Consider the following 27,478-nt stretch of genomic DNA (forward strand, 5'->3'; position numbering starts at 1 on the left):
GGTTGGGGTGCCGCCACTCTCACACTCAGGGCAGGGCCAATGGGGAGGTAATGGCTCTACCCTGTCACACACAGAGCAGGGCCCATGGGGGGTGGGGGGGTTGGGGCGCCGCACCCTGTCACACACAGAGCAGGGCCGTTCAGGGGGTTGGGGCGCCACATCCTGTCACACACAGAGCCGCAGGGCGATCAGGGGGTCGGGGAGCTCCCCCGTATCAGGCACAGAGCAGGGCTGATCAGGAGGTTGGGGCACCTTCTCCTGTCACAAACAGAGCAGGGAAGATAGGGAGGTTGTGGCCCCGCCCCCTGTCACACACAGAGCCACAGGGCGATCAGGGGGTTTGGGCGCTGCCCCCTGTCACGCTGATCCCGGTGCTGGGAGGCCTCGCGGCTCCGCTGATCCCGGTGCTCGGAGGCATATGACCCTTTTACTATATAGGATAGAGGCCTGGTGCATGGGTGGGGCTAGCTGGTTTGCCCTGAAGGGTGTCCTGGATCAGGGTGGGGGTCACCACTGGGGTTCCTGGCCAGCCTGGGTGAGGGGATGATGGCTGTTTGCAGCTGGTCACACACCCTTCAGTGTGGGGGTCCCCACTGGGGTGCCTGGCCAGTCTGGGTGAGGGGTTGAGGGCTGAAGCTCCCAACTGCTCCTTTTTTTCTTTTTTTTTAATTCTGGGCCAGCTTTAGCTCTGGCTCCAGTTCTGAGGCCTCTGCTGCTGAAAGCAGGTATCTGGTTTATTTGGGTTCTATAATCAAAACAATGTATAACTCCAGCTCTGAGATCCTGGCTCGCTGAAGGCAGGTTTCTGGGGTTTTGTTTAGCTTCTATATTTGTTACAATGTTTCAAACTGCAGGCTCAGAGGCCGGCAAGGCAGGCAGGGAACGTTGGTTTCCTCCGTCACTGAAGCAAGCAAGCCTCATGTTAGTTTCAAGCTGCCTGGCTGCCGGCCGCCATCTTGGCTGGCAGTTAATTTGCATATCTCCCTGATTAGCCAATGGGAAGTGTAGCGGTCATACGCTAATTACCGTGTTTCTCTTTTATTAGATAGGATAATATTGTAATCTTACCTAATAATAGACAAACATGTAAATTGACCATCCCTCCGCTATGCTCACCAGCCAATCAGGAGAGTATGCAAATTAACCCAACAAAGATGATGGTTAATTTGCATACGCAGGCGCAGAGTGGCGGAGCGAAGACTGAAGGCTCTGGCCGGAGCAGTGAGGACTGAAGGCTCCGGCCAGGGCAGCAAGGACTGAAGGCTCCAGCTGGAGCGAAGGCCTGGGTCCTGGATGCTGGAGGAAAACCAGTGCCAGCAGCCAGGGGAAGGGAAGGTCTATTGCATGAATCTCTTTGTGCAACGGGCCGCTAGTTATTATATATGATGCCAGTTGGGTATTGGAAATGTTAGAGAGAACACTTTGTAAAGTATATGATTGCCTAACCACTATGCTGTACATCTAAAACTAATACAAAATAGTATTAAATGTAAACTGTAATTGAAAAAAAAGTACAATAGCAGGAAAAAAAAGTGGTTGCTTCTGTGACACGATTATCATGAAAAGCAAAGAACGGCACATTTATCTTTCATTTCAGTTTTTTTTTTTTGTACTCTTATTTTTTCCTGTCTATATAGAACATGATTTGAAATGATATTTCAGTAGTAATAACACATCATCAAAATAATAAGAAGAAATAAGATAATGTATTTTACAGAAAGGGATGAAACAGAGTCCTCTAATTATAAGAGTTGTTGACGATCTCCAACGGTGTTTATTGAACAATTGTTTTCTCAATTCTGGACTTGGTTCTGTAGGATATGTATGTTGGTGTGCATGTGTGAGGTAGGTGGTAACTCAGCTGTAGAATTCAAGTAGAATTCAAGTTGGTGTCATTTTTATTAGGGTGAATTAATATACACAGAAAACGCTGAACAAGTAATAGTACAAGATAACTTTAAACACTATAGATATATGGTGAGCCACTAAGTAATCAGAGTTTTTTCCTAAGCATCTCATTCAGGTCTTGGTGGGAAATGATGAATCAGGATTGATGAAGAGAAAGAAAAACACCAAGTCCTGATTGATAGAATAGTAGAAGCAAATGTAAGAGTATCTCTTTTGCTGCTGGCTACATTATAGTGATTACAGTTTTGATCATTGAGATATTGGCAGAGGCTTGATTAATTGGGAAGGGATTTCTTCCTAACATAAAAAGAAAGCTTTCTAGCCCAGCCAGCATGGCTCAGTGATTGAGCGTAGACTTAGGAACTGGGAGGTTATGGTCCAATTCTGGCCAGGGCACATGCCTGAGTTGCAAGCTGGATCCCCAGTGTGGGGCATGCAGGAGGCAGCCAATCAGTGATTCTCTCTTATAATTGATGTTTCTATCTCTCTTCCTTCCTCTCTGAAATCAATAAAAACTATATATATGTATGTGTGTACATATATATATATGTATGTGTGTGTATCAATACATATATATGTATATATATATATACACACACACACACGCACATATATACACACACACATATATATAATTTCTTTCTAAGAATATATTTTGTCCTTTTACTTCTTCCTTCCTGAACTGTGGGTATCAAGCCTCAGCAAGAAGCCATCTTGTAAATATAAGGCCATACTTTCTTTATTTTTATAGGGAAATATCCCTTCAGACTTGTTACTTAGTAATCTAGTAATAGGGTGGTTTTTGAAATTTCTGCCTGTGTAATTAATGAATCTTTCCTCAGTTCTTACAGCCTGAAAAAAGGTTGACATCCTATATTATAAAGAGATAATATGCAAATGGATGTCACGCCCTCACGCCACCATTCAGTAATGGCTTAGACACTTAACACTTAGGAAAGAGGAATGGGGACCATCCAGGCACAAATGAGCTCACGAGAGAGGAATGGGGACCAGCCAGGGCTGTGGCCCGGGAGAGGGACAAGCCACCCGCGCCGTGGTCCCAACACCAGCGGCTGCACCTGTGCCTGCAGCCCAGGAGAGGGACAATCTGCACACCCCATGGTCCCCACGGTCCTGGGCACCAGTGGCTGTGCCTGTGGCCTGGGAGAGGGACAAGCCACCTGCCCCAAGATCCCAGGTGCCTGTGGCTGCGGCCCGGGCAAAGCTGCCCTTCCATGGTCCCCTGAAGCTGCGGCCGGCCCGGGCAAAGCCGGCTCGGGTCCTAGGTGCCTGTGGCTGGCCAGAGGGAGGGAAGTCTGGGTCCTGGGTGCTTGTGACTGGCTGGAGGAGAGAATACTGGGTCCCAGGTGCGAGGCGAGGCGGAGGTGATTAGGGGCAATCAGGCCGGTAGGGGAGCAGTTAGAGGAGATCAGGCAGGCAGACAGAGGTGGTTAGCAGTGATCAGGCAGGCAGGCAGAGGGGTTAGGGGTGATCAGGTAGGCAGGCAGGAGAGCAGTTAGGAGCCAGCGGTCCTGGATTGAAAGAGGAAGTTGGACATCCCCTAAGGGGTCCTGGATTGGAGAGGATGCAGGCCGGGCTGAGGGGCCCCCCCTCCCATGCATAAATTTCATGCACCAGGCCTCTATATAACTTATAGGCCAAGTCCAAGATTCTAGCAAGTTGTGTGACTTTGCTATACTCAGGAATATCTCCTCCTATCCTGCAGTTTGGTTTTCAGTTATCAAGAACACTATATGGAGTTTTTGTGTATTTTGTTTTTAAAGAAGTCCAGGCTGTATCACAAAAATGCTTTGAATCAGAATCTCTAAGGTGAGTATAAGATAGGGCTATTTTTTAAATAAAAGTTTCACAGGTGATTCTGGTAGCAAAAAATATTTCTTTTTAACCTATTGGCATAAACACTATAATTTCTAGCATTCACTATAATAATGCTGATGTCACTAGAAAATCCAATATTTAAATATTTGTTCTCTTTCACTCTACTTCTTGTCCTATTTGTAGGGATGTGAAAGAAGTCTGTGCACCAAAAACAAACAAATAAAGACACACACAAAACTATGCAATTGATTATCTGGTGCAGCCTGGCTGATGTGGTTCAGTGGTTGAGCATCAACCCATGAACCAAGAGGTCACTGGTTCAATTCCCAGTCAGGGCACATGCCTGGGTTGCAAGCTCGATTTCTAGGGGGTGTGCGAGAGGGAGCCAATCGGTGATATTTCTCTCTCATCGATGTTCCTATCTTTCCATTCTCTTTTTCTCTCTCTCTAAAATCAATAAAAATATATTTAATTTTTTAAAAGTATCTGGTGCAGACTCCACTTTTTTCAGAGAGCAGACAGATGAAATGAAGACACATCTGTTAGATGGGCTTTGCTTTTTCAAGTTAACATCAGTTTTTCTTCATTTCCCTGAGCTCAAAAGAAACAACACATTCTGTAATGTGTTGTCTGATAACCATAGCTTACAAATTTTTGTTTATTTCTTCATCACTATTTTAATTGGGAGGTTGGAAGAAGATGCATTAGGGGTTGCTAGACAAATTCAATTAAGGTCTGTGAAAGATATGACTTAATACATAAATGACAGATGTCATGATGGCATAAATCCTCCATTATACTAGACTTAGGACTTGAGTAACGTGATCCATACTGCTTTGTTTTTAAAAAAAGGTTTAAGGTTTTTCTCCTTATTTAGGCTATGAATTTCTCTCCTCATTTTTTATTTTTACCTCCACCTATTTTCTACTCCCTTGCTTTATTGAGTTACACAAATATTTTTTATTCTATTACATATTACTCTCACTTCAAATTTGTATGGTTCAGGAGAAACCAAGATGGCTGCATAGGTAAACACCTGAAATTGCTGCCTTGCACAACCACTTCAAAAATACAACTAAAAGACAAAATGGACATCATCCAGAACCACAGGAAGGCTGTCTGAGTGGAAATTCTACAACTAGAAGGAAAGAGAAAAGCTCACTGAAACTCAGAGGAGGTGCAGAAGTAAAGTGCGGAGGTGCAGAAATAAAGTGCAGAGGTACAGAGGCGCATGCAGAAAGGGCTGGCAACTGAGGATGCAGTTGTTTTTTTCAATTGGGAGGGAGACACACTCTCCCACTCTAAACTCCAGTTCTGGGCTAGTCTCTGGGGACCCAGACTCATACGGGGAGAAACTGGACTGTCTGGCAGCAGGCAGAACTCGAGGGCAGCTTTCTCTCAGAGGTGCTTACAGCGATTACTGGGACACTGAGACCCGGGACCTCTTAGGGCAGGGCTGAGGATCAGCTACAGCTGTTTGCTCCACCCTGTTGATTCCCTGAGACCCCGCCCCACCCAAGCTGTGTGCAGAGGCTTTTGCATATGAATGACCTGGCCCTTTGCAATCTAAAATTACCTAACAAACTGCAGCTGGGTCAGAGACTCAGAACATCCAAAAGAAGGCCCAAGGCCCCACAGAAGCTTGTTTCACAGCTGGGCCTCATCGGGGCATCTCCAAATCTCAAACACAAAAGAGGAATCTGCAGATCTCTCCATAGCTCCTGCTGGGTAGCCTGAGGCAGAGGCTAAATTAGCACCTCCTTAGAGATCCAAATGCCAGTGTACCCAGTGGTCAGGGTGGGACCATCCAGATTACAACTCCACAGATCCATAAGGGACACACTCAGGGGGCAGACTCAGTGAGCACCAAAGCCCCACTGAAGCAAGTCTTGCTCCATAAGGGTGTCTCCAGCACAGAAATTCTCCTACCATAGACACAGCTTATTCTCACAGCCAATTGGCCTGGAGGTCAATTCCTCTCAGTGATACCAACTACAATCAAGGCTTAACTACAACAAGAGTGTGCACAAAGCCCACAAAGGGGTGCACCAAGAGTGTCCACCTCAGGTAATTGGGGAGGCTGAGCTACTGGGCCCTATAGGACACCGAGCACAGAAAGCCACCCTATCAACACAGGGAAGCAGCCAAAATGTGGAGACAAAGAAACACATCACAAATGACACAAATGGAGGAAAGCAAACGACTGGATATAGAGTTCAAAACCACACTTATACGGTTTTTCAAGAGTTTTTTAGAAACCGCCGATAAATTTAGTGAGACCCTCAATAAATCTAGTGAGACCCTTGAGGGTATGAAAAAGGACCAAATAGAAATTAAGCATACACTGACTGAAATAAAGAATATTATACAGAGATCCAACAGCAGACAAGAGGATCGCAAGAATCAAGTCAATGATTTGAAGTACGAAGAAGTAAAAAACACCCAACTGGAAAAGCAAAAAGAAAAAAGAATCCAAATAATGAAGATAGTGTAAGGAGCCTCTGGGACAATATCAAGCAAACCAACGTCTGAATTATGGGGGTGCCAGAAGAGGAAAGAAAGCAAGATATTGAAAACCTATTTGAAGAAATAATGACAGAAAACTTCCCCTACCTGGTGAAAGAAACAGACTTATAAGTCCAGGAAGTGCAGAGAACCCCAAACAAAAGGAATTCAAAGAGGACCACACCAAGACACATCATAATTAAAATGCCAAGAGCAAAAGACAAAGAGAGAATCTTAAAAGCAGCAAGAGAAAAACAGTCAGTTACCTACAAGGGAGTACCCATAAGATTGTCAGCTGATTTCTCAACAGAAACTGTGCAGGCCAGAAGGGAGTGGCAAGAAATATTCAAAGTGATGAATAGCAAGAAGCTACAACCAAGATTACTTTACCCAGCAAAGCTATCATTCAGAATTGAAAGTCAGATAAAGAGCTTCACAGATAAGAAAAAGCTAAAGAAGTTCATCACCACCAAACTAGTATTATATGAAATGCTGAAAGGTATCCTTTAAGACAGGGGTCCTCAAACTTTTTAAACAGGGGGCCAGGTCACTGTCCCTCAGACCGTTGGAGGGCCGGACTATAGTTTTTTTAAAAAAAACTATGAACAAATTCTTATGCACACTGCACATATCTTATTTTGAAGTAAAAAAACAAAACCGGAACAAATACAATATTTGTATTTGCATGTGGCCCGCGGGCCATAGTTTGAGGACCCATGCTTTAAGAAGAGGAAGAAGAAAAAGGTAAAGATACAAATTATGAACAACAAATACATATCTATCAACAAGTGAATCTAAAAATCAAGTGAATAAAAAATCTGATGAAGAGAATAAACTGCTGAATATAATAGAATCAGGGGCATAGAAAGGGAGTGGACTGACAATTCTGGGGAATAAAGGGGTGTGGGGGTACAGGAAGAGAATGGACAAAAATCATGCACCTATGGATGAGGGCAGAGGGTAGGGTGGGAACTGGGTGGAGGGGAACTATGGGGGAAAAAAAGGAACAACTGTAATAATCTGAACAATAAAGATTTAATTAAAAAAAATTTGTATGGTTCATATATTCTAATCTTAACCACAAATGCACAGTCATATAACAATGAGTACTCACATTCATTTTCATTTATAGTTTGTTTCATTATTGTAAATTCATAGGCAATTCATTGCCCCATCATATGTAAAGAGTATGGGAATAGTTAGTAAAAGGACCAGAAAATACACAAAAATAACATCCTATTGAATTCGTACAATGTTGGTTGGAAACCCAGCAAGAAAAGACTTTTTTTTTCAACCCTTACACATCTGTTTCACAGTCGGCTCAGGCAGAAGGTACAGCACCACCATCATTATTTAAGAATCCTACGTTTGCTTCATTCACAGATTTTCTTCTATTTTCTGATGCCTTGGTATCTTTTCCTTGATACACTTTTTTCATAGCATAAATAAATACAATAAACAAAATAACTGTTGTGAATTTTAAGCTCTCAATCAAGCCCAAGAAGGTCTTTCTGTGAAAAGAGAAAGAAAGTCAGTTTTTATTTTAAACTGTGTGAAACACTTTACAATGCTTCTCTCCAGTATTCAGAAGACCTTAAAGGAAGAAAACAAAGAAACGATGTTTGAAATTATTCATGAAAATATTAAGGCAGCAATTCTAGTTATTCTTTTTATTGGAGCACAAGGAAGTCTTTATTATTTTAAATGAAATATTTAGCCACAGAATCTAAGGCTGATTAATGATCTACCCAGTGCTTTCTATAAAGTGAGGACCGGATAAAGAAGGTGTGGTACATACTAGTATACACATGGAATACTACTCAGCCATAAGAAAGGATGAAATAGTGCCATTTGCAACAACATAGATGGACCTTGAGAACATTATGTACTGAAATAAATCAGACAGAAAAAGCTAAGAACCATATGATTTTGCTCATGTGTGGAATATAAAACTTTAAGTTACGAACACAAACAGCAGAGTAGTGGTTGCCAGAGGGAAGGGGTGGGGAAAAAAGGGGGTTCCAATATGAGGTGACAGGAGAAGATTTGACTTGGGTGGTGGGCACATGGTGCAATATACAAATCTTGTAACACAGAAAGCCACACATGAAACCAATATGTTCATGTTGACGAATGTCACCCCAATCAATTTAATAAGTAAAAAAATTAAAGTGAGGTATATTTGGAATGCTTTAACTTTCTCAAAGACAGATTAGTTTATGTGGAATGTAATAGATTATAAAGGAAATGAGTTGACTGAGATAATAAAATTGAATCCATTTCGATTGAACCAGGAGCCACTGTTTAGTTTATTGGCTAAATGCAGTCCAAAATGCCCTGCAGTGTGGCCTCCTGGAAGTATTTAACAAAACCACATGAAAGGATGTAGCACACATGGTCTATTCCTGGGATTCTCAATTGTGGCTGCACATTAAAACCACCTGAAGAGATTTCAAAACTCCCACGTCTAGGCCACATTCTTCGGCAAATTAAATAAAATGTCTCTGAAGGTGTGACACAGAAATTAGTATATTTTAAATGCGTCTCAGGTGATTATAATGAGCAGGAAAGATTGATGACCATTGACCTAGTAGGTTAGGAATCACTCACTGGCCTCAAGACAGTGTTAACTAAATGTCAACAAGTTTTATACAAAAAAATATTTTGAACACTTATTAGTTTTGATTGAAGATGAATGGCATTAATCATATAATTTTGACCTGTTTAAACTTAAGTTCACTAAAATTGCTGTAGGATCTTGTGGTGTACCAAATATAATGAAAGAAATATTTTAAAATCTACAAAAATATTTGCTTCATGCTTGGGTATGTCAAGTAGCAATACACTAATGTTAAGCTTTTCAAAGCTTTCACTGCCACCAAGAAAAATTAATATGGGTTTCTTATTATGCGATTATTATTGAGAAAATTTGAATAAGATGTGTTTAAATTTAGAATCAATATAAAAATATATTTCTATTCTTTGAATTAGCAATTGTTGATATTCTTTGTCTATGCTAGATAAAAATCAATGAACAATTATACGGTTACCTCAAAATAATAAATCCAAAAAATCACTAGATGACAATTTAACTTTTTGTTGAGTACTCATTGGTGAGCACACTGCTGTTTTAAAAAGTTGCACATTAAGCCATCTTTATGCAATTACTTTGCAATGTAGTATTTTAGGCAATGAACACAATTGACCAAAGAAAAAGTGATAAGGCCTGTGAGTGAGCTCCAAAGTGCATAGAATTATAAAGAGGGATAGCTATTTCTAGCTGGCTGAAATGGTGCAAATTTTGGGAAAGATTATGAAGTTTGAATCATAAAGTATGTAGCTTTTTCAGACTGCCTTCTTTCACTTAGCAATGTACATTTAGGTTACTGCCTTGTCTTTTTTTGTTTTGTTTTTAGCGTGATAGCTCTTTTTTTTATTATTGAATAAAATTCTGTTGTATAAATGTACCACAGTTTGTTTACCTACTTACCTACTGAGGGACATGATGTTTGCTTCTATATTTTGGCAATTATGAATAAAGCTGCTATAAATATAAAAGTGTAGGCTTTTATGTGGATATATGTTTCCAGCTCATTTGAGTAAATGATTAGGAGCACAATTACTTGATTATACAATAACCCTAAGTTTAGCTTTGTAAGAAACTGTCAGACTTTTTAAACTGGCGGTACCATTTTGCCTTCTCACCAGCAATAAGAGTTCCTGTTGTTCCACATCATTGCCAGCATATGGCATTGTTTATTCTCAATTTTTAAAAAGCTCTTTATATGTTTAGGACATTTTCCTTGTGTCTATGTTGTAAGTTACACATTCTTTTTCCAGTTTAACTTTTGTCTTTGAACTTTGCTTAAGATAAGTTTTGTGATACAATGTTTTAAAAATATTTTATCTTTTTTTTTCTACTATGGTTTTGAGGATTTGGGTCACACTTAGAAACACATTCCTGCTTCCTAGATAATTAAAACAATTTCTATCATAATTTCTTCTAATACTTGTATTTTCAAATTTTAATGTTTGATTAATCTGCAATTAATTTTTATTTACAGTTAACATATCATTTCCACAATTTTTCTAGCTGTCTACCTAGTTATTGCCTTATGAATAGAATAGTATAGAAATGATTCTTTCCTCTTTGTTTTCCATTGGCCTATGATTAGAGCCCCAGATGATTATTTTGTATCTTCAAAGAGAAGTCAGAGACCATTGAATATAGCTGCTGTATGAGGGGAATGTTTGGAAACAAAAGAGATTTGGGTAGAAATCCAAGATCCTTTTGTCACTAGCTGTGTGATATTTGAGCATTATTCATTCTCTTTAAATTTTAGTTTCTTCATACTTAAAGAAAAGGAGATAAATAATCATATTCTACAGTTTCTATGAGTATTAAAATGAGATACCAGATTGCTGCTACAACACTGGATATAGTTCATTAAATGATGGCTATAATTAATACTATTATTATACTGTCAATAATATATCATTCTTTAAATTCTTTAAGTTAATCAAAGAAGAACAAATTAATAAAACACATTAATGACAACTTACCCATAAAGTGAGGAATTATATATCCTACAAGAACCTTGCTTCCCAGAGCTAATGATGGACCACTTCATACATGATCTATCAATCAGAGCCCCAAAATATATAGGAGCTAGAATTCCCCCTGCAACATGAGACGAAATGTCAATCCAAGGAACACCTTTCAAATGTAATGGTGTGATCCACATTGATACATTTGGGATTAAGTAAAAAGTTAAAAACTTTGCAGGACTCTTCCATTGTTTTAGCCTAACTCTACTCAAGAATCAAGATTATTGGGAACCTCAAAGGGTAAAAGGGGTCAAATATATGGTGACAGAATGATTTGACTTTGGGTGGTGAACACACAATGCAATATAGAGATCATATATCATAGAAATGTATCCTTGAAACATATAATCTTTTTATCCAATGTCACCACAATAAATTTGACAAAAATTTAAAAATATTCCAAAACTGAAACCATATATAATAGCACAGACATCTTTTATCAACTCTCACCCTTACCACCACACATAGGAACACTATATGCCTGTATACTCTGTTCTTCTTATAGTGCCAATTGATTTAAGCCTGATTGGTGAAAAGAAGAATGTTGTTTGTAAAATATGAATGTTATATTGGTTCATATCCCCCCTTTTTAAAAAAATTTAAATTTTTTTTTTATTGATTTCAGAGAGGACGGGAGAGGGAGAGAGAGAGAAACATTAATGATGAGAGAGAATGATTGATCCACTGCCTTGCTCCAGCCTCCCTCCACAACCCGGGCATGTGCCCTTGACTGGAATTGAACCTGGGACCGTTTAGTCCACAGGCCAACGCTCTATCCACTGAGCCAAGGCGGCTAGGACACTCTCCACCACTTTTTTTTGGCAAAGAGAGCTGGAGGAGTGGAAATAGACATTACTTCGCAGGGAAATGAAAAAGCTCTCAGCGTAACTGCTGCCAAAGCAGGAGATTTTCAAATCCATTTTTAAAAAAATTAAAAGGTAAGTGCCAACACCAAGACTTCCTCCCCAATTGTTTTTGAATTGGTAGTCAGTAGGTATTTTTTCCATAGAAGCAATAGGTTCCATTGTGTCATATTTTGGACATATCAAAATAGGATGCCCACAAACTAGGATGACAAAATTCCTTTTTTATTCTATTTTATGTCATAGAGGAACTTCCTTTATCCTCAGTCTCATTTCAGCATATCTGGCTCCCCAAATTCTATGTTCATCTGCTAGCTTCTGTGCTCTAGATTATGGAGGAAGGCCTCTCCATTGGATCTGGAGATAGGAAACAACAAACCCTGAAATTTCCCTAGCTTTCATTCAAAACACTCCCTTATTCTAACATGCTCATTTCTTTTAGTTCTCATTTCCTCTTGCATTTTAAACTTCTGATAAAAGTTAGCTGCCCCAGCCTAGAGAACTAGGCAGTGGGAAGTGAGGTAGCGTTAAGTCCACTTCTGTAGTTTTGTAGTCTCAGTCTGACTGCATTCCCAGGCCCCCCCTGAGCTGTTTTAACCCCCTCAGTGTAAAAGGAAGGCCCACTACTCTGCCAATGGGAAGAAATATTCTTAAGTCTGAAAGTAAAACAAAACAAAATAAACTTTACAGACCATCTATTTTTGTGCTGGAAAAGTGTAAAACAAATATGATGCCTTATTCTAGTTAAAGATGGATTTGAACCAGAATTAACAAATTCTCTTTTAATTCACCCAGTTTTCCTCTGTCACATATTATTTGTCATTTATCACAAAAGTGGAAATCAAATTTATTTATACTTTTTTTTTACTTTCTTAAAATTTGAAATTAATTATATTCTGTCTTTGAGCTTTGATGTGAAAATTTATGTCTTGAATTTATAACCTATTTATCATACCTAGTGCTCGTATAGTGAGTGTATGGAAACCCACTGCAAGTGATTTCAGTTCAGGCTGAACATTTCTGAAATAAAATAAAAGCAAAAACTTCATTAAAGCATCTTTAAAGTGCCAAACTGAGTTCAATATTAAAACATTTCTGTGTCATTGTTCTTCATGGTTGAATAAAAACCCTTAAGTAAATAGCGGACTTTATTTAAAATTACATTTTCAGTTGTTTGAAAAGGAAAAAGCTGAATGATAACAATAATTATTTTTACCTTATTTATTTAATGCATTATGATTTCAGGACAATTTAACAAACATTTTCACATTGGCTCCTTATGAAATCCTATAAGATAGTGGTCAGAACAGACTTTATTATGTCTAGGAAGAAATTGAATCTGTGTGCTTTATTTAGTTGACAGGCCATGAGCACACACTTTCGGTCTAGGTCACAGCACAACTCTTTCTACCATCTTATTTCTGTCATTGCTGTTAACAGAAAAGTTGACTAATATGATTCAGGAACTACATAATACAACCACAGGGGTGGGGGTCAAAATTATCTGTACTTTAGTGTCTAATTTTAATGTATATTTTTATTTTAGAGTCTGCTTCCCAAAAGTTTTCTTTTGATAAAATCAAAGGCTGGTGAGAGATCAATGCCTGTTTTTGACATATGGTAATGTTAATCTTAACCACTTTCTCAATATGATAAAATTCCACCAATGATGGAACAAAGATCTCTCAAACCCCAGTTTTCTTCATGAGAGATTTTAAACTAAGAAGCTAAGACTGGTTGAGATGCAAGCTAATATGAAGTCCTGAGATGATTTTCTGTAAGTTAAAATCTGCAATTTGGGAAATATGGAAGACTTCTCCTTTTGAGTAGACAACATTTATATTAAGGTGGAGTAGTATCTGTGAAATAAATTAGTATAAAAATTTCACAATACTCGGGGTCAGAGTATAATTTAAACAACTGTAGACTCAATGTATAGGGCTATATTCATTTTTACAAAAGTCAATACATTTGTTTGTTTGTTTTTGCCCTTCCATGTCATGCGGTTGGCTGACAGTTACTTGTAGTCAACTATCTAGGTCTTATAAGTATATTTAGATGCTTACCCAGGTCACCATAATTATACATATATGTTCTTAAGACCTACATTCAAGTATTTATGTTTTCAATTTTAGGCGATTGAAAAATTACTTTCACCGATAGGGCTTGTCTTATCTGATACCTTCCTAACCCTGCAGTTTTATCTTGTGCATTTCTCTTTTATTAACTATGTTTCAACCAACAGGCTTCTTTGAATTCCTCAAACACACCAGTTCTTTCCTGCCTTGAGCATTGGCACCTAGACCTGTGAAGTTCTTCATTTGGCTAACTTTAACTTATTCTCAGTGGTTCTCAACTTTCCTAATGCCGTGACCCTTTAATACAGTTCCTCATGTTGTGGTGACCCCCAATTTCATTGTTACAAATTGAACATAATTAAAGCATAGTGATTAATCACAAAAACAATATGTAATTATATATGTGTTTTCTGATAGTCTTAGGCGACCCCTGTGAAAGGGTCATTAGACCCCCAAAGGGCTTGCGACCCACAGGTTGAGAACCACTGCAAGTCTAGACCTTCAGATTAAATGTCATTTTTTGGAAAAGTGCTCTTTGAGTCTTCTTCCTTGAAGCTCCTCACTTCAATCCTAAATTAGGTTTCCCTTTTAATTCTCTCAATAGAACTCTTTTTCTTTATGAGTATTAATGATAATTTGTAATTATGTGTATATTTTTAAGCTTATTAGCTTATTTATCTTATGTCAGTCTTCCTTGTCAGACTCTAAACTGTATAGGAATAGGTACTTTGTCTGTTTTATTCACCATGGTGTATATGTATATATATATATATATTTATTTATTTATCAAGCACAGTTCTAAATATTTGTTTAATGAGTGAAGAAAGGAATGAATTCTGTTCATATATTTTTCTTTTGTCTGTGAAGGTATTTGAGAGACTAGGTCAAAAACCATTCTAGGAGTGGATTAAAAGCTTTGGAATATTATAGACTTTATATTATACAGCATGGTTCCTAAATGTTTTCTTCAAATAAAATTAATAGGTAATTCATTCTGACAGGCTCATTAGGATATAAGGCGTTTCAAAATTAAAAGTTCATTTAGAATCACAACAGAAGTTTTTTAAGGATTGAAGCAATTACCAATCAGTCTGTGTTTTAATATTCTTAGCAAGAGGAGCAAGTATAGAATCTATATTTTTATAATGTAAGAATCAGAGCTAGATTATGATTAATGATGACATTGAAGTATCACAATAATCCTAAGAGAATGCATCCTTAGAACATTAAAGTGTAACAAAGTATGAATTTGGGTTCCAAATATATTATGGAAAAATATGTACATTATTAGGTGTGTTTATATCTAATATACATAAAAAACATTTAAAAAAAATTATACTCACTTAAAAACCAGCATGACAGTTGAGACAGTTCCCAATGAAGAGGTAAACGAATTCAGGATTTGCACTGCTATATACATATAAAATTTTTTTACACACTGACCATCTCTTGGGCATGCACCCAAAATCACTGAGTTACTTTTGTTCTGGAAACCAGTTGCTTCTACACAACTACAGTTATGAAACACCTAAAAAACAGTTTTTGAAATATTACAGAATATATCTGCACAATATGATTGGTCTATAAATACAGTCCATTATAGTTAAGGAAGTCTCATTTATTCAAACTAAAATAATTACAGATTTTAAATAAAATAGTCTAAAAATACAGTTGTTTAATAGTTGAAAGGCAAAATAGTTTCCTGGATTCCCTTCTAGAAAAAATAAATAAATCACCATTAACATTTAATTCATTTCTCATTTAAAAATTAGGAAAGAATAGAAGAAATTAATGTCTGAAACTCTGTATGTAATTTTCTAATTAATATAAATTCTTTTACTATCTCTCTTCACTCACGTTTGCTATGTATAACACACCTAATTACTCTCTTTAACAATATCTACTAAGTATCAAGGACATTTCTTGAGGAGGGATTTCCCAAGGAATTCAGAAAATATAGTAGTTTGGAAGGGGCCAAAACCTGGAAGTAGGCAGAGTCCTTCATTGGAATAAGGCAGAGTCCAGGGGAAAAGTGGCCAGTCAGGGATGATGGAATTCTACCTTGGCAGTAAACACTACATTCAAGAGCATAATGAGATTATATCAGTGGTTCTCAACCTTCTGGTCCTTTAAATACAGTTCCTCATGTTGTGACCCAACCATAAAATTATTTTCATTGCTACTTCATAACTGTAATGTTGCTACTGTTATGAATCCTAATGTAAAAATCTGATATGCAGGATGGTCTTAGGTGAGCCCTGTGAAAGGGTCGTTCGACTGCCAAAGGGTTTGCGACCCACAGGTTGAGAATCGCTGGAATAGATGATCTTATTACCAGATCTTATTAAATCCAACAGAATACCCTAATAGAACATAGAAGGAGAAAACTTAGGAACAAATGATTTTTGAGATTTAATTTTGCTTCTGTTCAGGAGCCAGAAGGGTGAGAGCTAGGCTGTGTGGCTACATTGTGGGGAGGCAAATCTAATCACTCTTGTGAGTTCAGCTAGCGCTACCCCAGGAAGAGGAAGAAGTGCTCACTTCCCTCCTACAAGCTAGTGGGCACCATCCACAATGGGAGGCTGTTTGGATTAGCCCTGCCAAGTCCTGGGTACCTCCACTGGGTGTAGTTCTGCAGGGCGGCGGGGGGGCTGGGGTGGGGGTGGGGGGTGGAGAAGAAAGAGTGGCTCAGAGCAGAAATATTCAAAGTGTGAGGCTATTGTCTGGGTCTGGGACCAAGTGCTTAGCTCCCCTCCCTCCCCTCACCCCTTGTGGGCTGGGCTGGCATTATCTCCAAGAGAGACATTTGATCTATCCCCAGGGTGGCTGAGTCTCTCCTGCAGAGGGGATGGTTGACTGTACCAAACCTGAAACTGCAGGGACCCCTCCTAGAGGGAACTAGAGTTGGAGACTGTGGCAGAGACTGAGGGGTTTGGCTTTGAAGTAGGGGCTACTTTCCTCTCATTGAGTGCTACCTGCATGATCCCCAAGAAAGGGACTCACTAGCTCGATCCTCCTGATCCCAGTTGCCCCATCCTACTGAGCTTACAACCAGGAGAAGAGGCTGTGGATCTAGGCTAGCCTGGGCTCACACTACAGTCATTCTTTGGAGAGCTCTGGAGGAAGATGAAGCAACCTCAGGGGAGGCGGCATAGCCAACAGGTAGAGGTGGACCTCAGGGAGCCTCAGTCTTTTTACAGATCTGCCCCCCGCCCTGAGTTCTAACCTGAAGGAAGCCGACACTTTTACACAGATTTGCCCCTCCCATGCACACTCAGGTCCAGTAGACACAGACACAAATGTGAACAGCATGGTAGCTACAGATAGGCAGCCCAAGGTTGGTTACATACAATGTTGACAGTGACCTGTACCTGAAATTCATTGAAGTAGACTCAGAACCAACCCAACCAGTGGTGGGCTTCACACCACACCAGGGACTGACCCAACTAGCTACCCAGGTCACACACCCAGAGTTGGATTCCTGCTGGGAACAACTCCATCTAAGGGAATGGGGGGAGGGGGTAGCCCCTACATAACATCTCATACACAGTGAATGAAGTTTACCATTATAGTCACCCAGCCTGAAGGGTCAACTCCACACATAAAAGGGCAAACAGCTTTCAACATTCAAGACTCAACTATAACAGGATGTGCACATAACCCACAAAAAACATTTCTGGAGCACAGAGCTTGGGTGATTTGAAAGGTTGTGCCACTGAGCCCAACAAGACACCTCCATCATAAAGCCATTATAACAAGTTTAGGAATCATAGCAAATCTACCTAATACACAGAGAAAAAATGGGGAGACAAAGAAAAATTCTCTCAACAAAAGTATAAGAGAAATACCAGAGAGATGCAAATTAAAACCATAATAAGATATCCGTTCATGCCTGTCAGAATGGCTATCATCAGTAAATCAACAAATGAAAAGTGCTGGTGAGGATGTGGAGAAAAGGAATTAAATGAAATGGATGAAATGGAAGCAACTAAAATACCAGATGTAGAGTTTAAAATAGTGGTTATAAGGATGCTCAAAAATGAATAATCTCAGTGAGAACTTAAGCAAAGAGATTAAGCATTAAAAAGAACACAGAAATCATAAAAATGAACCAGTCAGAAATGAAGAATACTATATCTGAAATTAAGAAAACATTAGAAGGAATCAACAGCAGGTTAGATGAAGCAGAGGATTGAATCCATGAATCAGAGGACAAGATAACAGTAAGCACCCAAGCAGAGCAACAAAAAGAAAAGGGAATTAAAAGAAATGAAGAAAGTCTAAAAAACCTCTGGGACTACATCAAGTGTAACAACATCCACATAATAGGGGTACCAAAAGAAGAAGAGGAGAGTGCAAGGGGTAGAGAACCTGTTTGAAGAAATAATGGCAGAAAACTTCCCTAACCTGGTGAAGGGAAAAGTCACACAGATTCAGGAAGCACAGAGAATTCCAATCAAGATGAACTCAAAGAAACCCACACCAAGACACATCATAATTAAAATGGCAAAGATTAAAGATAAAGAGAGAATCTCAAAGGTAGCAAGAGAGAGAGATAGTTATTTACTTAAAAGTGAGTTATCATAAGTCTGTCAGCTGATTTCTCAACAGGAACACTCAGAGAGACTGGCATGAAGTATTCAAAGTGAAGTATTGCAAAGATCTGCAGCTAAGACTGCTTGATCCAGAAAGGTATCATTTAAAATTAAAGGGGAAAAAAAGCTTCCCAGACAGAAAAAGCTAAAGGAGTTTATTACCACCAAACAAGTATTGGAATAAATGCTAAAGAGGCTATTTTAAGAAGAAATAGAGAGGAACATAGATATAGAGGAAAAAAGACACCATCACTAATCACCAGAGAGATGCAAATTAAAACCATAATAAGATATCCGTTCATGCCTGTCAGAATGGCTATCAACAGTAAATCAACAAATGAAAAGTGCTGGTGAGGATGTGGAGAAAGGGAACCCTAGTGCACTGTTGGTGGGAATGCAGACTGGTGCAGCTATCATGGGAAACAGTATGGAGGTTTATCAAAAAATTAAAAGTGCAATTGCCTTTTGACCCAGTGATCCTTTTTCTGGGAATATATCCTAAGATTCCTGAAACACCAACTATAAAAAATATGCACTCCTATGGTCATAGCAGTTTTATTTACAATTAGAGGCCCGGTGCACAAAATTCATGCACTGGGGTGGGGGGTATCCCTGAGCTCAGCCTGCACACTCTCCAATCTGGGACCCCTTGGGGGATGTCTGACTGCCGGTTTAGGCCCGATCCTTTTGGCAGTCAGACATCCCTTTCACAATCCAGGACTGCTGGCTCCCAATCACTCACCTGCTGGCCTGCCTGATTACCCCTGACTGCTTCTGCCTGCCAGCTTGATCCACCCCCTAACCACTCCCCTGCCAGCCTGATCGACACCTAACTGCTCCCTTGCCAGCCCGATTGCCCCCCACTGCCCTGCCCTGCAGGACTGGTCGCCCCTACCTGCCCTCTCCTGCTAGCCTGGTCAACCCTAACTGCCCTCCCCTGCAGGCCTGGTCCCCCCCAACTGCCCTCCCCTGCAGGCCTGGTACCCCCCCAACTGCCTTCCCCTGTAGGCCTGGTCACCGCCAACTGCCCTCTCCTGCCAGCCTGGTCACCTCCAACTGCCCTCCCTTTCAGGCCTGGTTGCTCCCAACTGCCCTCCCCTGCCGGTCTGGTTGCCCCCAACTGCCCTCCCTTTCAGGCCTGGTTGCCCCTAACTGCCCTCCCCTGCAGGCCTGGTCACCCCTAACTACCCTCCCCTGCTGGCCTGATTGCCCACAAATGCCCTTGCCTGCCAGCCATCTTGTGGTGGCCATCTTGTGCCCACATAAGGGTGGCCATTTTGTGTGAGGGCATGATGGTCAATTTGCATATTACCTCTTTATTATATAGGATAGCCAAGATCTGGAAATGTCCCAAATGCCCATCAGTAAATGAATAGACAAAAGAACTATGGTATATTTACACCATGGAATACTGCATAGCTATAAAAAAAAGGAAAAGAATTCTTACCTTTTGCAACAGCATAAGTGGACCTGGATATTATTATGCTAAGTGAAATAAGCCAGTCAGAGAAAGACAAATACCATATGATCTCACTTATATGTGGAATCTAATGAATAAAATAAACTGATGAACAAAATAGAAACAGAGGTATGGACACACAGAATAGATTGACAGTTGTCAGTGGGGAAGGGGAACTGGATGAAAGAAGATGAAGTGATTAGCCAAAGAAAATATATGTAAAATCTATAGACACAGACAACAGTGTGGTGGTGGCCAGATGAAGGGTGGGTGGGGGCTGGGTGGAGGTTGGCCAAGGGAGGGAAATTGGGACATCTGTAATAGTGTTAACAATCAAAGTAAAATTAAAAAAGAGAGAAATCTGACAAATAATTTGTAAATCAAATCTGTGATTCTGATTAGGGGAGAAGAGAAAAAAAACACACCTAATACTCACCATAGATTTTTTATTGCCACTTGAAGATTTACATCCTGCTAGACAAGGTGATATGTAAGTTATTCCATTGCCCCCACAGACTGGTTCCCATTCAGTTTCATCACAATTGCAGTCTGAGTTGCAATACGAAAGTGGTACATTTATGTGAGATGACACTGGATTATTTCTGGAAAGATATGATAGACATATATCAAAAACAGAGGAGAAGAAGAAGAACAGAGGAAAAGAAGAAGGAGAAGGAGAAGGAGAAGGAGAAGGAGAAGGAGAAGGAGGAGAGGAGAAGGCCTAACCGGTTTGGCTCAGTGGATAGAGCATCGGCCTGTGGACTGAAGGGTCCCAGGTTAGATTCTGGTCAAGGGCATGTACCTTGGTTGGGGGCACATCCCCAGTAGGGGGTGTGCAGGAGGCAGCTGGTCAATGTTTCTCTCTCATCGATGCTTCTAACTCTCTATCCCTCTCCCTTCCTCTCTGTAAAAAATCAATAAAATATATATTTTAGAAGAAGAAGAAGAAGAAGAAGAAGAAGAAGAAGAAGAAGAAGAAGGAGGAGGAGGAGGAGGAGGAGGAGGAGGAGGAGGAGGAGGAGGAGGAGGGGGAGGAGGAGGAGGAGGAAGAGGAGGAGGAGGGGAGAAGAGGAGGAGGAGGAGGAGGAGGAGGAGGAGGGGGAGGAGGGGGAGGAGGAGGGGGAGGAGGGGGAGGAGGAAGAAGAGGAGGAGGAGGGGGAGAAGAGGAGGAGGAGAAGAGGAGGAGGAGGGGGAGAAGGGGAGAAGAGGAGGAGGAGGGGGAGGAGGGGGAGGAAAGGGGGAGAGAGGGGAAGTGAACAGAAGAAAAAGGAAGGGAAAGGAAGGAGAGAGGAGGGGAATAGAAGGGAGAGAGGAGAGAGGAGAAAGGAAGAAAGGGGAAATAAGGGAAAGCCATGTCCTTTAATTCGATAGAGAAATTTGATGAGCAATGAAGCCAAAATAGCAAAGTTTTATAGGACTTATTCACTTTTTCATCCTCCATCTTTATCCAGATATAATTTATGATAAAGATAAGGTAAAACAACAAAAAGAAAGCAAAGAGGATAGGTGAGATGTAGACAAGAGATTTTGTGACTCTATCACGAAATTACTCATTAAATAAGTCACTTTATTTTTCTGTTACTCAGTTTCTCTTTAGAAAGGTAATGACATTAGATGAAGGTTCCTCCCAACTCATTGTAAAGTCCTCCAAATCTGTGAATGTTATTTAACTAATTTGAATTTTAAATGTTATATTTTCATTACATAGGAAAATAATTTAACATGGTTAAAGCAGAATCCCTAAGGATTAATTTTTTAAAAATCAAGAAAAAAACAATCTGTTGAGAAAGACTAGAAACACTCCATTTATTTTTTTAAATGAAACTACAACATCCTTTATATTGACTAACTGTAAAACATGGTTATATTTATAAAATATAATCTTTATTTTAAAATATATTTTATTGATTTTTTACAGAGAAGAAGGGAGAGGGATAGTTAGAAACATCGATGAGAGAGAAACATTGATCAGCTGCCTCCTGCACACCCCCTACTGGGGATGTGCCCCTAACCAAAGTACATGCCCTTGACCGGAATTGAATCTGGGGCCCTTCAGTCCGCAGGCCGATGCTCTATCCACTGAGCCAAACCGGTTAGGGCTAAAATATAATCTTAAAACATTGCTAAAATGACAAAACAGAACTCTTTGTAATTACTTTTCCACTTATAGATTTTTGAAACTATATTTTGGCTTTTGGTAAAATCTTGATAATAGATTGATAAACTATCTTTGAATGAAAATATAATTTACATAAAAAAGAAAAAAGTAGATTCTGAAGTTCCAAAATTCTATTATCATTAATTTTACTAAAAAGCATCTTATATCCAATTCTGCTTGGGGACATACAACTGGAAGTGGTTAAATTTAATGATTAATGACCCAGTCCAGACATTGCAATCGAAACTCCTGTGTTCACATTAATTCTGCCATGTTAACAATGTAACTATTCTTTCTAAAATCAATTTTGTCATTTGTAAGTCATATATAATAGCATCAATCTCATGGGATTTTTTTTGGAAAAATATTAATTTGGCAGTTCTCAAACATTTTGTTCTTAGTAGCTCTTCACACTCAAAAGTTTTGGGACTCTCAAAGTTTTTTGTTCAAGTGGGTATATCTGTTGATATATACTCTATTAGAAATCAATGCTAAGAAAACTTTAATGCATGAGAATGCACAAGCACACATATCATTAGCCATCAGACTGGTGTTATCATTGCATGTCTTGTAGGCTTAGAAAATATCACTATACATTCATGAGAACATGAGACTGGAAAAGACAAATACTGTCTTGGTATCATTTAAAAATTACTTTAAAATTTGTTGACACTAGAATAAGCTTTCAGGGACCCCTATAGACCCTCAGGCCACATTCTGAGAACCTCTGCACTAATTCATACTTTTAAAACTTACCCCAGTGGCTAGCATTTCATAAATGCTGAATACATTGGTTCTGTTGTTTACTATCATTAGACTATGAATTCCATGAGGGCATCGTCTTGACCTTTAAGAAAGCACTCGGCAAAATTTACTGATTGAAAAAAATCCCAGAGGACTGTAGCTGCCTTCTTTCGAATTATGGCACAGTTACTGTACTTGTTTTCAGGGAACTGGCTAAAAGCTAAAGCCTGCCCCGGCAACCAGGGAGCCCTTGAACCAATGATGTGATGTGGTGCCATTCTGGAGGCATTGTAGGACTGCAGACAAGTCGTAGTTTATCTGAGTCTCAACTAATAAAAAAAGGGATTATAAGAGGGTTGGGCTGCATGATCACTACCATTCTTTTACTGTTAAAGTTTAATGTGGTAGGTACTCTGGAGCTTGACTTACTAGAGTGGGTGATGCTGTATAGAAATAATCAACCACAGTCAGGATTAGGAGGAAGTGAAGAGATAAATGCAAGGCTAGATTGTCAAGCCTCCAAGAATAGGGTGATGCTTAAGTAAGGAAATGTGGGAATATTTGACAAGTTAAAATTGATGCTTCATAGGATCCAGAGTGTAAAAGCTTTGCGCCAACAATAAGGGTCACCAAGGAGCATGGTTACTAAACTGTGAGTCAGGGATCCTTGCTTGTTGCTTGAATGTGAACCTTCCTGAGCTCAAGTTTTTCGGCTGTATTTAGGAGATGATAAGAAATCTGCACAGGAATCTTGCCCTTGATTTGGGGTAGAAATACTTAACAATATTTGAAAATAATAATAGAAATGAAAGGTTTTCTAGGATGTGATATGCAATTATATATAGGATGCTTATCAATTCTGTCAAAGTAGACATTACTAGAAGAAGCAGTATTAGTTTACAGAAATGGAGAATTCATTGGTACAATGTTTTCTTATAAAAGTAGTTGTTAGCCCTAACCAGTTTGGCTCAGTGGATAGAGTGTCGGCCTGAGGACTGAAGGGTCCCAGGTTCGATTCTGGTCAAGGGCATGTACCTTGGCTGCGGGCACATCCCCAGTAGGAGGTGTGCAGGAGGCAGCTGATTGATATTTCTTTCTCATCAATGTTTCTAACTCTCTATCCCTCTCCCTTCTTCTCTGTAAAAAATCAATAAAATATATTTTTAAAAAAGTAGTTGTTAAACATAAAAATTAACTGCAGATACAGATAGTTCAGTTGCTTTTGGACAATGTCATTTGTATTCATCTCATGATCTATCCAAGATTATAACGGTTAAGACTAAGAATTCTGGAGTAAAAAACCCTAAATTTAAGTCAGAATCTTAACATTGCTAGCCATATAATCTGCATATTCTCTAAACCAGTGCTGGCGAACCTATGACACGCGTGTCAGAGGTGACACGCGAATTCATTTTTTTGGTTGATTTTTCTTTGTTAAATGGCATTTTAATATATAAAATAAATAACAAAAATATAAGTCTTTGTTTTACTATGTTTGCAAATATCAAAAAATTTCTATATGTGACACGGCACCAGAGTTAAGTTAGGGTTTTTCAATGCTGACATGCCGAGCTCAAAAGGTTCGCCATCACTGCTCTAAACCTTGCTTTTCCTAACCATAAAATGGGGATAAAAGTGTCCATCACTCATTGTAAGCATCCCATACATGGTAACTATTATTATAAACTTTTTTAAAAGCAAGGAATAAGAAAAGATTTTTTAATCTTAAAAATGTACTTTTTAGGAATTTGTAAGTTAGAAATTTCTCTCAAAAGGAAGTTTAGTTAAAATTATCATCTACCCTGGTTTCTTTAAAGTCTTTTACATTGAGAGTTTATGCATTGTGCAACTGATATATTGATATATACAAACCCATCATAGGTCAAGGTTAGGCCAGCAACTGATTTGCTTTCACAGATTAGTGCAAAATTTAATAGGTAAAGTAGGAGTGTCAATACGTTGATAGAAAATAAATATTTGGCAAGTCCAAGCAAGGTAAATTTGAATCTTTTAATGATATATCCTCCTGCAAACATTCCAGTGGCAATAGTTGGTATGGTTATGAATCCTAGAGATAAAAGAAAAAATAGTAATTATATACATACAGTTATTCTGGAATGTCTTTACATATGAAACGCAGTGTATATCAACCAAGTTCATTATAATCTCATTATTTCTTAAGACTGGCAAGCCTGGTTGGAAGTAGGGTACCAGTGTACCATATGGGAGAGATAAAAATGATTTTTTCTTGCCAATGCTGAGGGCTTTGTTTCCCCAACAGCAAAAGTCAGTGACTGAGAATATTTTTATGTCTGAACAGATACTTTCTATGAGATACTTTTTCCCTTGGAAAACAACAAAACATCATCTTCATGCCTATGAGACGTTCATCCTACCATCTAAAATCCTTCACATCTCCTCAAAACGAAGAGTTCCAGTTCTTAAAAACGCATACCAAATTTGCTCAGCATTTTAGAATTGAATACTTGAATTACTATCTCTTCTTTATTCGTTCAAACACACACACATACCCTGAGGTGATAAAAAGGCCTGTATACAGTATTAAACCTGGTTGGTCCCTCTTATAAGGCTTCCCTTTCATTGTCCATCAAGAGTTATTAAATATGAAGACCACTCTAACAAAGAAAATTCAGGCTGGGAACATTACTGGGAACAAAATTAACTCTTACAGTTCAGACTTTTAAGTTCAATTTGAGCATCATACATAAATAATATTTTCTTGTTTATTTATGACCTACTCACATGCCACTTGATAAATTCAATTTAATTTATCAAATATTTATTAAGTTACTACTGTACTGGATGTAGGTGAAGAATGATATAGGAAAGCCATTCCTTCATAAGCAAGTTTCACTATGTCATAGGAAATAGATATTGTAGTAAAAGACCCCTCTCTGCTCTATGGTATTTGTTTTGAATTATGTAGACATCAATGATTTGTTTAAACTGCTTTTCTTTGGGATACATCAATGTTCTATTTTTTTGTAAGTAGCTGGATCCTGATTCAAAGTTCATGAATTATGAAAATATAATGATTACATTAAAAAGGATTTGTCTGTGGATTTCAGCACTACATTTTAAGATCCAATTATGCAGATACCATGTCTAAATGTTCCATTTATGTGCAATTTTTTTCTTCAGGAATTTATCTATTCAAAAATAATATGAGATAGCACTTCAAATACAGAACAAAGATGGCATCACAAAATGGAAAAATTTGATAATATTTGCAAAAGAATAAATTGAAATTATATTTACTAAAATACGAAGTTGCCTTCACAACAAAATGTCACTTAGAACTCAATTACTTTGTCGTACATTGCTTATCAAGCAAACAGAGGCAATGTGTCTTACCAAGCACTATGTTGGTCTCCGATGCTGACTGACCATATTGTTGTTCTATGTATTTGAAGACAAAAGTAATAATACCAATATAGGCACTGGATTGTATCAATGTCAAAATCAAAAATAAAACATATAAGGGATTGGTAAGGATGCTTTTTAAGGACTGGAAAAAACCTATAAAAACAGAAGTATAAAGAAAATACAATAATTAAGTTAAATATATATTAATACCTTAATTTTATAAATAAGTTACATAACATTTAATATTATACAAATAGATAGCACAGAAAGTCAGAATACCTGCCAATCCTATCAACAGTTTATTATATATTCTTTCCATTTTTTTCCATATAGACATTTTTATTTAGTTAGTTCATTTTACCTAGATGGGATCATATATACATGTTGTTTGCAACTCGCTTTGTTCACTTTGCATTTGGTTAGTTTTTGTCACTCGACCATACAACTACATACATGATTAATTAATTTATTCATTCATTCAACAAATATTTGGTTTTCAACTGGGTACCAGGCAATATGCTAGGTGCTCAAGAAACAAAAGTGAAGAAGACATGCAATGTCTCTTATTTATTAGCACTTAATAATATAATTACTATCTATATAATAAAAACCTAAGTGACCATTATGGCAGGATGACCAGAGTGACTAGTCGCTATGATGCACACTGACCACCAGAGGGCAGATACTCAATGCATGTCAGTGTGCTCCCTCAAGGGGAGTGCTGCTCAGCCAGAAGCCGGGCTCATGGCTGGTGAGCACAGCGGAGGTGGCGGGAGCCTCTTCTGCCTCCACGGCAGCACTAAGGAGCAGTGAGCAGAGCGGTAAGGAGCAAGCAGGTGGGTGGTAAGGAGCCAAGGATCCCGGATTGCAAAAGGGATGTCTGCCTGCCAGGCCTAAGCCAGGGATAGGGCCTAACCCGGCAGGAGGACATCCCCCAAGGGGTCCCAGGCTGTGAGAGGGCGCAGGCAGGGCTGAGGGACCCCCCTAGTGCACCGATTTTGTGCACCAGGCCTCTAGTATTAACAATTGTTAAGTAGAAATTCACCTTAAAGATAGTATAATCCAAAGCTCACAGAAATAAGAAGACTAAGGTTCAAAAATAATAAAGATCTATTTAGAACCAGGACACAGATCTTTTGTTTCCTGGTATAAAGCTTTTCCACAATAAAATACTGCCTCAGTAAAGCTGGCACTATTATATATTACCTTTCTGAAGGTGCAAGGACAGGAAAAGAATAATGATGTGTCTCAGGTGACATTTATGACAATAATAGTACAGCCACCTGTGCCTACAAATAGATGCATAACAAATTCATAACTTCTGTCCATGGCAA

At 38.9% G+C, this 27,478-nt stretch overlaps 2 protein-coding genes across 2 annotated transcripts in view; one reads left to right on the top strand and one right to left on the bottom strand.

Annotated features, from left to right (window-relative positions):
• Positions 1-6,197, top strand: part of SLCO1A2 (solute carrier organic anion transporter family member 1A2) — a 48,083-nt gene extending 41,886 nt beyond the window's left edge. Inside the window, exon 15 of the mRNA XM_081083101.1 lies at positions 4,753-6,197. Coding sequence (XP_080939227.1) covers positions 4,753-4,870 — 118 coding nt within the window. The 3' untranslated portion in view covers positions 4,871-6,197. The remainder of the gene's footprint in view (positions 1-4,752) is intronic.
• A 1,376-nt stretch (positions 6,198-7,573) lies between these two features.
• Positions 7,574-27,478, bottom strand: part of LOC308514521 (solute carrier organic anion transporter family member 1B3-like) — a gene marked incomplete at both ends in the record, with an annotated part of 41,599 nt that continues 21,694 nt past the window's right edge. The window contains 7 exons of the mRNA XM_081084695.1: positions 7,574-7,763; positions 10,816-10,933; positions 12,679-12,743; positions 15,145-15,329; positions 20,292-20,457; positions 24,630-24,825; positions 26,133-26,297. Of these exons, the coding sequence (XP_080940821.1) occupies positions 7,574-7,763; positions 10,816-10,933; positions 12,679-12,743; positions 15,145-15,329; positions 20,292-20,457; positions 24,630-24,825; positions 26,133-26,297 (1,085 nt within the window). The remainder of the gene's footprint in view (positions 7,764-10,815; positions 10,934-12,678; positions 12,744-15,144; positions 15,330-20,291; positions 20,458-24,629; positions 24,826-26,132; positions 26,298-27,478) is intronic.

Source organism: Myotis nattereri (assembly GCF_964212035.1).
Source record: "Myotis nattereri genome assembly, chromosome: 2".
In the NCBI taxonomy this organism is placed as follows: domain Eukaryota; kingdom Metazoa; phylum Chordata; class Mammalia; order Chiroptera; family Vespertilionidae; genus Myotis; species Myotis nattereri.